This window comes from Pelophylax lessonae (assembly GCF_965119305.1).
Source record: "Pelophylax lessonae genome assembly, chromosome: 8".
NCBI lineage: Eukaryota > Metazoa > Chordata > Amphibia > Anura > Ranidae > Pelophylax > Pelophylax lessonae.
The window spans coordinates 294,123,765-294,136,382 of record NC_138775.1 but is presented as its reverse complement, the minus strand read 5'-3'; the positions used below and the strand labels follow the sequence as shown (position 1 = coordinate 294,136,382).

The 12,618-nt window shown below is 42.1% G+C and overlaps 1 protein-coding gene across 5 annotated transcripts in view; it reads right to left on the bottom strand.

Moving 5' to 3' along the window:
- ST3GAL3 (ST3 beta-galactoside alpha-2,3-sialyltransferase 3) overlaps positions 1-12,618 on the bottom strand; it is a 742,392-nt gene that overhangs the window by 247,071 nt on the left and 482,703 nt on the right. For all 5 annotated transcript variants that reach the window (XM_082265014.1, XM_082265013.1, XM_082265016.1 and 2 more), the window contains one exon: positions 5,928-6,020. In XM_082265014.1, the coding sequence (XP_082121140.1) occupies positions 5,928-6,020 (93 nt within the window). The remainder of the gene's footprint in view (positions 1-5,927; positions 6,021-12,618) is intronic.

The following is a 12,618-nucleotide window of genomic DNA, read 5'->3' as shown; positions in this document are numbered from 1 at the left end:
TCCATCCGCAGCAGTCAGCTATCGGGTTCACTACCTTGCGCTGCACCCCTGCCTCCAACAGGGTGCAGTTGTCACCTGGCTAAAGGTGATCTGACAATTACATACTGTTCAAATTAGACCAACAAATTAAGGAGCAAAACACATGTTAACACAGTGTCAACAAGAGATAATGCAGTTAACTATTTGAAGAAAAGTGGGGGTGGTGCTTTAAACTTCATACCTTGGGGTAATCTTGAACTATTAGCACAGAAGCAAAAGAGCGGACACAGTGAGAGAAAACAGAACATTAGGATGAAGATTTGGTATTATCATTATACCACTTGAACAAATAGGACCAGATATGTTCAATCTGCAATAGATTTTCTTCAGCAGCGGCAAGCATGCGTTTGTAGCTAACATAGGTGTGGGTTAGTATTGTCACGTCAACGCGGGAGGGTCCGCGAATTTCCACCATTTGGTTAAGGCTAGGATATGTACAAGTGACTTACGTAGGGGATGCGGGTAATTCTCTATGCCCAAATTCAAGAGAGCTAGTTGGGGGGATAGGGAGACAGGCATCAGGCATATATAAAATCTTGCTGAGTAGCTGGGAGATTGCAGATCAGAAAGCAATCAATTTAGGGCACCCCAGAAAATGTGTAAGAGGCTTCCCGCTCCCCCACAATCCCTCCAGCACATAGATGGAGTGGAGGAGTCCCATGCATGCAACTGAGCATGAGTTAGGTACCAACCCAAACCTATCTTTTGAGACAATTCCCAAAGGTTGGTGGAGCGAGTAGCTTTAAAGGTGGCTAACCATTGAGATTCATTAAAGGCTTGGCCCAGATCAGTTTCCCTTTCGATCATAGGAGGTTGCTTTTGGAAAGATGATTTGTCTTGTAGTAGGTTATAAAACAATATGATACCTTTCCAGCTGATGTTGCTGTTGGTTAAGTATTGCCAATCTGTTCTAGGTAGTGGGTTGAGTACATGGGAGTTATGCAGCAAACAATGGGTTATCTGCAAGTATCTATAGCAGTGATGGTGAACCTTGGCACCCCAGATGTTTTGAAACTACATTTCCCATGATGTTCATGCACTCTGCAGTGTTGTTGAGCATCATGGGAAATGTAGTTCCAAAACATCTGGAGTGCCAAGGTTCGCCATCACTGATCTATAGTATTCTGGCGTGGGTAAGGCGATCTCAGCTTGTAACCTGGTGAAAAGTTTGAGAAGGTCGTGTGTGTGTATAAATCAGACAGTTAGGTGATGCCTATGAGCAACCATGGACGGAGAGAAAAGTTTTGGACTAGCTGATAGAGCAACTTGATCGGGAGTGAGGGTTTGATGAGGTTAGGCCATAGAGGTACATTATGATGTAAATGATATGCTGCAGCTGAGGCTAAGATTGTGGAGACAGACATGAGCTGCGTGGTTTGGGAGAGGGTTGGCTGAGTAATCAAGAAATAAGGTCATGCTGAGATTTTTATTTTATTTTTACATACCTAGGTGGATTTGATGCTGCATTTGATGTTCAGTTTGATGCTGCATCTGTCCCCCGTTAGCTCTAATAGTGAGAACCGATCAAGCACCACTGATCGCTCGCTTCTCAGACTTCCATGAGCAGAGAGCAGTCACCAGCTCTCTGCTCTGCCCTGCTCCTCCCTGAACTCACTGGAGCACTAAGCTGTGGGGGGAGGGGCAGGAGCAGCCGGCTCAGGTTTTCAGTGGCTCCCTGAGAGGCTGAGCCAGGTGGAGGTCCAGGGTTGTGCGTGGATCCTGACCAAATTTGTCATGAACTTGCCAAAGCCTGGCTCTGCGACGTCAGCCGACGTCTTATGATCCACAGGAGAAATACAGCCAAACAAGTCTCCTTTAAAGAGGAAGTAAACCCTCCTCTGCAACTTTTACCTATAGGTAAGCATATGATAAGGCTTACCTATAGGTACTGTAAATATCTCCTAAACATGCACCGTTTAGGAGATATTTACCTTACATGCAGCCAGTGACGTCACTGGCGCATGCGCTCTGAAGGAACGGCCGCTCGTGCCGTTCCTTCAGAGCCCCGTGCCGTGACCGCCGGCTCCTGCGCGCGTGTGCACGGGAGTGACGCCACCGCGGCTCCAGCCAATCAGATGGCCGGATGCCGCGATCCCGGAAGACGGGCAACTGAACATGTCGCCCGTCATACAGATAAGCGGGCAGAATGGGGGGGGGGGGCTCGTTCTAAGGTAAGTATTTCATAATGAGCTAGTATGTGATGCATACTAGCTCATTATGTGTTTCTCTTTCAGGTTGCAAAAAAAAAAATTGTAATGGGTTTACAACCTCTTTAAAGGTGGAATGTCATGATTTACAACCAACCTATCCTTTGCTTTGAAGCCATTACCTGTCTATGGAGATCCAATAAATGGCCATTCTGTAGAAGAGGGGCACACAGAGGGAACACTGCCGGGCTGTTGACAAGGGACAGCAAATGAATCTCAGCCACCCCAAGCAGCATAGGACTGCATGAGAAGTCATGAATATATTTTTATGTGTGTTTAATAGAAACCACAAGGCCGCATGCAATTATTCATTAAGAAACCACGTGTGGGATGTCTGCAGTTGCCAAATGCAAATTAAACATTTCATTACGGGGAAATTCTCGCCTGGACCGCAATGTTTATAAACAAAACTGAAATGCCAAAAATTACCACTTCGGTAATGTGAAGCCATTGAAGCTGTAAATATGATGTTAAATGGGATACACACCAGGGACCAATGTGTGTTATTTTCTGCAGGCCATTATCCACACTATCCTTCAGCAAGAGCTCTTCAAAGATTATCATAAAACTCAGACTCATGGGGAAGAAATACGGATTTATTTCTTCAGCGTCAGAGGGATCATCAGAATCGATGATAGTTACTGCCTATTATCTGCCATTTAACAGCATTGAAGGGTCACAGATTTACTTGGACTGCCTGCCCACTAAAGTGTACTTAAAATGTAAAATAACAACAAACTACTCCAGCACTCAAAAGGGCATTACCAGGATCAGACCAGGATAGTGCAACTGCACTCCTGTGATCCACAGGAGAAGTACAGCCAAATGAGCTTTGGCTGTACTTCTCCTTTAACCTCCCTGGCGGTCTGATTTCAGATGTCAGCATTTTTGAATGTCAAAGCGGTACATTGTTTTGCATGGAAATCAGTTGTAGGTCTGTGATTCTTAGGAATAACTCACTTAAACCTGTCCAAACAAGAGTCTAGTAGACATCGCTGGTATGATAACGTTTGAACCACGAAATCATAAATTAGAATATAATAATAATACATTTTATTCAATAATGTAATCAAACCAAAAACACTGAAATTTGTCCAAACAAGGGTGCAATATTACTTATCACTGTAATACTAGACACTGCTTATTTGTTTAGTAAACAAAGTCCCACGTCACAATCGGGACAATCTCTATCACTACTTGTGGCTTCATGATTTCTTTCCCACCTTTCGTGCGTTCCATAACAGTGGAGGTATCATGCACTGTACTCATTAGGCACACATCTTTCTTGTCCCGCCATCGCAGTTCCATCATTTTGCCTTTCTGCCAGGCAACCATTTCTCCAGTCTTCAGCTTCTTATTGCCAAACGTTGGCGGCATGTCACGCCAGTTAGCCCTAACGGTTCCATAGGCATCTGTTTTGTTTTGCAGAAGAAACTCATAAAGTTCAGGAGATGTATAAAAGTTGTAGGTTATTACTCAATAGCCCTGATTTAGCAATGGCTCAATGAGTGAAAGAACGGAAGATGTTGTCATTCCATAGTTGCTGTATTTTGGATTGAATTTTGCAATCCTTTTCCAATGTATATGACTGAATTCCAAATGCCAGTTGACGATTCGCATAGCATGTAGGATTTTACGCGAAATCGTGCTCTCTTTAATGCAATGTATTGTATTCAGCTGAGCCCTCCCTTGTAGGCCATTAGGCTCCATTCACACCTGAGCGTATTGTTTTCAGGCGCTTTTTGGGCCTTTTTTTAGACTTTTTTTGGGCTTTTTTCAGGCGTTTTTTGGGCTTTTTTGCAGGTGTTTGGAGGCGGGTATGGACATCTAACAAAAACGCTTGTAATCTGCCAAAAAAGAAGCTCATGTACTTTTTAGAGCTTCAGGCGTTTTGCTTAGGGAGACAAAACGCTCAGATGTGAACAGGGGTCATTGAAATGAATGGGAGTTTGCTTGTTGGGCGTTTTGAGACTTCAGAGATGAGCGTTTTACGAGCTGAAATACGCTCAGGTGTGAACAGGGCCTTAGACTTTCATCTATGCTGACAGTTCTTTCTGGCACATAGCTCCACTGGAAATTCTTTAGAATCAATTCAGATACTTCCCAAATTGTCTTTAGTTTTGGTGCAGGATGAGTAGTTTCATCAAATTCTTCGTTGTTTTCGAAGTGTAAATATTTCACGATCAGGGAAAATCTGTGCTCTGACATGACTGTGCCAAAGAATGGAGTGGCAAGTAATGTATTGGTTGTCCAATACCACTTCTGTAGGGGTTTCCCCACCACTCCCTGAAGTATTATTAGGCCCAGAAATTTCCAAATGTCCTCTTTGGTCACTGGTTCCCACTTTCTGCTTCTTTGAAACTTCCGATGCAGAGTAATTGTTTCTTTGTACCGGTTCGTCTCAGTAACTATTTTTTCAATAATCGAATCAGTCAGAAATAATTGTAAGTATGCCAAGGGGTTGTCGTGTTCAATGTCTACTTTCATACCAGGTGCTCCAGTAAATGGGAATCTTGGGGGAGTACCGCAGTCAACAGAGCACCAAGTTTGCACATCACTCAGTCGCAGAATCATCGCTGTCGTCACTTTCAGTGTCTAAAGACGAATTTCCCCACTAATCACCATCGTTCAATTCTTCAAGTAGTTCCAATTAACTATCGCTATTTTCTAGCTGGTCTCAAACCGATTTTGACCTAAAGGAACGCTTTTTGGACGCCATGGACGTTCTCAAGTTTCCAGGCAGAAAGAACAGTAAAAGTGCAGGCAGGGCACTGGACAAAGCTCTGGGGACAAAACTGAGGTGAAATGGTTTCACACAGTAATGTAATCTTAACAGATTACAATGTATTACAATGTGTATGTGTCATGTTTTATTTTGAATTTCCCGTCGGGTTCCACCCCCCTGCGTCGCAGTGCTCGCAGGGAAGGGAGCCCGAAAGACATATGCCGGGTTCGGCCGGAGGAGAAATCCAAGTTGAGACCGCACTCAAGCTTTTTTGATTAAATCAATACATTTCTTTATTCCTCATAGATAAAGCAGACAGACAGTGTACAAACAGACGTGTCGGGTTGACGCGTTTCACGATGCTGTAGATCGCTTACTCATAACCACACTTGAGTGTGGTTATGAGTAAGCGATCTACAGCATCGTGAAACGCGTCAACCCGACACGTCTGTACACTGTCTGCTTTATCTATGAGGAATAAAGAAACTTATTGATTTCATCAAGAAACCTTCAAGAGCACCAGGTTCTGAGCATACACCTGAGCGGCTTCCTTTCTGTTTGCCCTATTATCTCCGGGTTCGGCCGGAGGACACAGTGGGAGGACATCAGGGGATCACAGGGACAAGGTAAATATCACTACAGGGTAATCCCGAGTGTGGCTCGGGGTTACTGCTTTTGGTACTGAAAATGAACCTCTGAACCACCCTCGGGATTACCGCCAGGGAGGTTAAGGCATTCCCAAACCAAAAAACAGTTACCATTCATAACATGTAGGTTTACAGGATATAAAAGAGATGAAAAGGTGACTATAGACTATATTTAGGCTTAAATTTATAAGGAGTTTCCAAAAGAGTTAGGCCAAAACCACAGGTGTATCACATCAAAAGAAAACACAGCTAAAAATGGACGGCCTGGACGCCACCCAAAAATGAAAATAAATCTGCTGCACTCCTTACTTTGGAAAGATGGCAGACATCATTGCGAAAGAGTAGCCCGGTCTGCAGACACCGTCAGAGAAGTTTGCGTACCTTGTTGCAATTTCTGCTTGCCTAGGAAATAAAAAGAAAAAAAAAAAAAGAAAATCACAACAGATAGACACTCTTCCCACTACAAGATACTCACACTAAGCAAACAGTCTCAAATGTAATCACGTGCATTGCATCTCCTCTTTTTACGGATAAATAAGCATTGCACTTTTCTTTCCCTAGAAATAGCATGAATCAACATGAACCCAAGACACAAAAAACATTCTGTTCTTGAACAATCAACATCTTCCTTGACACATTCCACGGTGATTGGCTTTAGGTGTTACATGTGTAGATATAAATACTGAGGTATGTTCCAAGACTCATTAGAACATGAAGATTTGGAAAAGCTACAAAACGTCTTCAACATTACAGAAAAAGTCCAGTTGAAATGTGAGTAATTACTACAAGATATACCATAACTGGATAAACAAGAACAAGAATCTGTAAGAGAAGAAACAGAGGATAACATCCGGACAGAGTGGGAGTTCAGGAGACGTACAGCAATACAAGAATATCTTCTCACAGCCTGATGGTGTTATAATGATGCGTCATTGTACAGTGGCCTCTTTTGGTCCCAGAAGAACATCGGAAGTGCCTGCAAAGTACCTAGAGGAACCCTCCTAAGTGTGTTCTTCTTAGAGCCTCAAACTACCTCAACTGGAACCCCATGACTGAAAGAAAAGTGACTGGTATGAGGTAGCCACAAACTTCAACACTCTTGACAGAATTATGGAGGGTAAGCTTAGCAATCGAGCACTAAATTCTTTTATCTAAGCCCTTCTTCAGCCGAAAGCTCATGACCACAGGTGATAGAAACCTCAAAAGGTAAACTCTGAGCCTGTAAAAATCCTCTGTTCGCACTATCCCACCATGTACTGTTCAATGCAGTCTGCATATTTACAAACCCAATTCCAAAAAAGTTGGGACACTGAGCAAATTGTGAGTAAAAAAGGAATGGACTAATTTACAAATCTCATAAATTTATATTTTATTCACAATACAATATAGATAACATATCAAATGTTGAAAGTGAGACTTTTTGAAATGTCATGCCAAATATTGGCTCATTTTGGATTCCATCAGAGCTACACATTCCAAAAAAGTTGGGACAGGTAGCAATAAGAGGCCGGAAAAGTTAAATGTACATATAAGGAACAGCTGGAGGACCAATTTGTAACTTATTAGGTCAATTGGCAACATGATTGGGTATAAAAAGAGTCTCTCAGAGTGGCAGTGTCTCTCAGAAGTCAAGATGGGGAGAGGATCACCAATTCCCCCAATGCTGCGGCAAAAAATAGTGGAGCAATATCAGAAAGGAATTTCTCAGAGTAAAATTGCAAAGAGTTTGAAGTTATCATCATCTACAGTGCATAATATCATCCAAAGATTCAGAGAATCTGGAACAATCTCTGTGTTTAAGGGTCAAGGCCAGAAAAACATACTGGATGGCGGTGATCTTCGGGCCCTTAGACGGCACTGCATCACATACAGGAATGCTACTGTAATGGAAATCACAACATGGGCTCAGGAATACTTCCATAAAACATTGTTGGTGAACACAATCCACCGTGCCATTCCCCGTTGCCAGCTAAAACTCTATAGGCCAAAAAAGAAGTCATATCTAAACATGATCCAGAAGCGCAGGCGTTTTCTCTGGGTCAAGGCTCATTTATAATGGAGTGTGGCAAAGTGGAAAACTGTTCTGTGGTCAGACAAATCAAAATTTGAAGTTTTTTGGAAAACTGGGACGCCATGTCATCCGGACTAAAGAGGACAAGGGCAACCCAAGTTGTTCTCAGCGCTCAGTTCAGAAGCCGGCATCTCTGATGGTATGGGGTGAGATGAGTGCGTGTGGCATGGGCAGCTTACACATCTGGAAAGGCTCCATCAATGCTGAAAGGTATATCCAAGTTCTAGAACAACATATGCTCCCATCCAGACGTCGTCTCTTTCAGGGAAGACCTTGCATTTTCCAACATGACAATGCCAGACCACATACTGCATCAATTACAACATCATGGCTGCGTAGAAGAAGGATCCGGGTACTGAAATGGACAGCCTGCAGTCCAGATCTTTCACCCATAGAAAACATTTGGCGCATCATAAAGAGGAAGATGCAACAAAGAAGACCTAAGACAGTTAAGCCACTAGAATCCTGTATTAGACAAGAATGGGACAACATTCCTATTCCTAAACTTGAGCAACTTCTCTCCTCAGTCCCCAGATGTTTGCAGACTGTTATAAAAAGAAGAGGGGAGGCCACACAGTGGTAAACATGGCCTTGTCCCAACTTTTTTGAGATGTGTTGATGCCATGAAATTTAAAATCAACTTATTTTTCCCTTAAAATTATACATTTTCTCAGTTTAAACATTTGATATGTCATCTATGTTGTATTCTGAATAAAATATTACAATTTGAAACTTCCACATCATTGCATTCTGTTTTTATTCACAATTTGTACAGTGTCCCAACTTTTTTGGAATCGGGTTTGTACATTCACTGACCAATCTCACTCTTCCTTTTTTCCCCGACTCATGAACACGATCCTGAGGTACCTTAAACGCCTTCAGAGAAAACTATTGGAGGAAGCACAACACTCCCTTTCTGAAACAATAAGGAAATCTGGTGAAAATATAGAAAAATCTTCCCAAACAGTAAAAGTGGTCCATGACCTAAGGACACTAGCAAAATACTGGATCTCATAGAGTGGGTGGGATTATACGGATATACTGGAGGGAAGTCCCAGTGTCCAATCATCTTAAGGTAACGATATATAACCAAAAATGGATTCCTTCTTGTACTGAACGATTGAGATTTTCAGAGCAGCAAGAAAGCCAAGGATGATTATAAATAAAAAAGTCTGATCAATATACGTTGATTCTATGCTCTAAAACAGGCTTTCTCAACCTTTTCCACACAGAGGAACCCTTGAAAAAAAAAAATTCTGGTCTCGGGGAACCCCTGCAAAAATTTAAAATCTACAACTCATGACACATTAGTGTGACAGTCAGGGGGAAGAATGCTCCATACTTGTGTCATCATTGAGAAGAATTACCCCCCTTACAGATAGCTACAAGGAACTATGGTGTCATTGGAAACATCTAGTAAGAAAAGGGGGGGGGGGGGTTTCCACTCGATCAAAACCACATTGTTGAGCAGAGATTACATGGTACTCCTATCACCTTAATGTACCTGATCATAAAAGCCAAAGGTTTGATGCAGTCCCATGACAGAGGTAATGGAATGCAAAATGAAGAGGGGGAGACATTGGAAACTTATCTGAGAGGCAGAAATTGCCCATTGCTCAAGGAACCCCTAGCAACCTCAGGAGGAACCCTAAGGGTTCCACAGAACCCTGGCTGAGAAACCCTGCTCTAAAATCTGGACTACAGGCTAAAAAAATATTGTCTACAGTAAATCCATTCATCATATGTGTTCTTACTTGAATCTTGGTGTGCTTTGTGCATTTCTTCCAGATCTTTGCAGAGAACCAGCTTGGAACAACCCCTAAACTGCCTCAAGAACTTCATTTAAAAAAGACCGCTCACCATTGCTCTCTCTCCTTGTGCAGGGTGGCTGGTCCTGTCTCTGCCCCCTACTGAAGTTTTCTACAGGCAGCCTGTAGTAGTGGGTGGGGCCTACTGGGCTCCTCTCACAGCTCTGCTCTCGACATAGGCTATCTACAGCACAGTGATTATGTCACATCTACAGAACTTTTAAAAGTCAATATCTAGATTTTCAAAGGCATTTGGTGTGTAGAAAGTGAATTTATATCCCTTGTGGCTACTAAAGAATATATTTCAATAAAAATTGTGTGACTGTAGTTCAGCTTTAAACTGATACTAAACACACACTATTTATTTTTAATTGACATTGTCCCTTCTATTTATCTATTGGCACTTTTCCACTGCAAGTACCGGCTCGGCTACACTTGGCCCTGTTTGGTTTTCCAATGCATGGTACGGTGTTGGAACAGTTCGGTACGGTTTGCTTTTCCACTAAAGTAAGTGGGTGGGATAGCAACGATTCTCTGACCAATCAGTGGCTAGTAGTGACAAACAGTCAAGGCTGCATGCAAAGGATTGTGGGATATGGTACCGGTACAGCCCTCTTGGAACCACAACTGAGGTGGTACTGTTTAAGTGAGCCGTACTGTTCAGTTCCATGTAGTGGAAAAGCGCCGCCGTACCGTACCGAACCGTTCCTACACCGTACCATGTGGTACCATGCAGTGGAAAAGCACAAAAGCGAGCCGAACCGTTCGGTTCCATGCAGTGGAAAAGCACCATAAGTGGATGACAGCACTGTAATTATTTTAATTTAAAAAAAAAAAAACATCTATGTGCCTTTTTCCTAATTGATATACAGCTGTCAATTCTTATAGAAACTGCGCTATTGTCAATATAATAATTGCAAAATAACGATGTGATGCAACACTAAAAACAAAATTAGGCAGCTACTTAACCCTTTCTAACCAAAGACACAACAAAACTCCTAGTTCACTCCCTGGTCATCTCGTGCCTCGACTACTGCAATTCCCTTCTCGTTGGCTTACCTCTACACAGGTTATCCCCCCTTCAATCCATCATGAATGCTGCCGCCAGACTCATCCACCTTACCAATCGCTCAGTGTCCGCTGCTCCTCTCTGTCAAGCCCTCCACTGGCTTCCGCTCACCCAACGAATTAAATTCAAAGTACTAACATCATCTTACAAAGCCATCCACAGCTTAGCCCCCAGCTACATCACCAGCCTAGTCTCAAAATACCAACCTAATCGCTCTCTTCGTTCCTCTCAAAACCTCCTGCTCTCTAGCTCCCTCATCACCTCCTCCCATGCTCGCCTCCAGGACTTTTCCAGAGCCTCTCCAATCCTATGGAACTCCTTACCCTTATCTGTCCGATTATCTCCTATTCTATTAGCTTTTAGGCAATCTCTGAAAACCCTCCTTTTCAGAGAAGCCTATCCTACCAACCCCTAACAAATGTACCTCCTTTTTCTCCATCAACCAATCCCCCACGGTTATTGCCTTTTGTTTCACTTGACCCTCCCTTCTAGATTGTAAGCTCTAATGAGCAGGGCCCTCTAGTTCCTCCTGTTTTGAACTGTATTGTAACTGTATTGTCTTCTCTCACATTGTAAAGCGCTGCGCAAACTGTTGGCGCTATATAAATCCTGTATAATAATAATAAATAACCATGTGATATAAACATGGTAAACCAAATATAAACCAACAAAGTCGTGCTAAATGTAAAAATGAAAATAAAAGCAATATAATAAAGTTCACGTGAAAAATGTTGAAAAGGTGAAAAAGAGTTTAAAAACATTAAAAATCTTCTTTAACCACTTAAGCCCCGGAAGATTTTACCCCCTTCCTGACCAGGGGGTATTTTGCGATTCGGCACTGCGTGACTTTAGCGGACAATTGCGCAGTCGTGCAACGCTGTATCTAAAGGAATTTGGCGTCCTTTTTTCCCACAAACAGAGCTTTCTTTTGGTGGTATTTGATCACCTGTGCGATTTTTTGATCATGCGCTATAAACAAAAAAAGAGCGTAAATTTAGCAAAAATAATATTTTTCACATTTTTTTATATGAAATTCCACCAAAAAAATGTAAAAATCAAAATTTTTTAACATTTTCGGCCAATTTGTTTTATGCTACCTATGTTTGGTAAAAAAAATTGCAAAAAGCGTATTTTGATTGGTTTGCGCAAAAGTTATCGCGTTTACTAACAAAGGGAAAGATTTTTGTCATTTTTGTTGTTTTTACCGCCACCCCTGTTTGTTAAGGGTGCTTACCAGATTAAAGTGACCTTCTATTTCTATCAACGTCCAAAAGGCAATGGTCACAACCACGTGACAAGTTACTTCTCCTCTTTATGGGACCTTAGCTGCCTCTCCTCATCTCCCAACCAGTCACGCCAGTAGCCATAGACCGATATGTATGTGGAAAAAGATGCTCCAATAGTGTAAAACCATTTACTACTTTTCTAAAAGGGTTTAAAAGGTTGCATTTGCATCCATCTGAAAAAACACATGCCTACTCTACAGTTTGTATTGCCAGCACGGTTCCCCCGGAAGACGTCTTCTATGATGAAACATGTAGGGCGGTGCTTCGTGCTGACATCACCACGTTTACACTGATCCGTGAAGCGTGGGTGTATTGTATGCCGGCAATAGAAACTGTACAGTGAGGTGTTGGAGTTGCATATGAACTTTTTACTTTTCTCTTTACTTTTTCACCTTTTCAACATTTTTCACATGGACTTTATTATATTGCTTATATTTTCATTTTTACAGTTTGCGCAACTTTGTTGGTTTATACTTGATATACAGCTGTCACATGACCCACCTCTTTCCCAGCCTGTCTGCAAGTAAACATAAGCAGGAGGAGCTTCTAGTCCTCTGCTGCTGGTCTCATGATCAAAATTAAAAAAAAAAACAGCCTTTGGAATACAGAGTAAAAATAAAAAATGTATATCAAATAAATGAAAGCTTTATTTATTTTTATTTTTTGGCAATAATATGGTGTGGGGCGGATTTCTGTCAGTCACAGGCTGTGTCACGCCCCTCCAGCCTGTGTCTTAGAATAAGATGGAGGTGAAGCCTCCATTAAT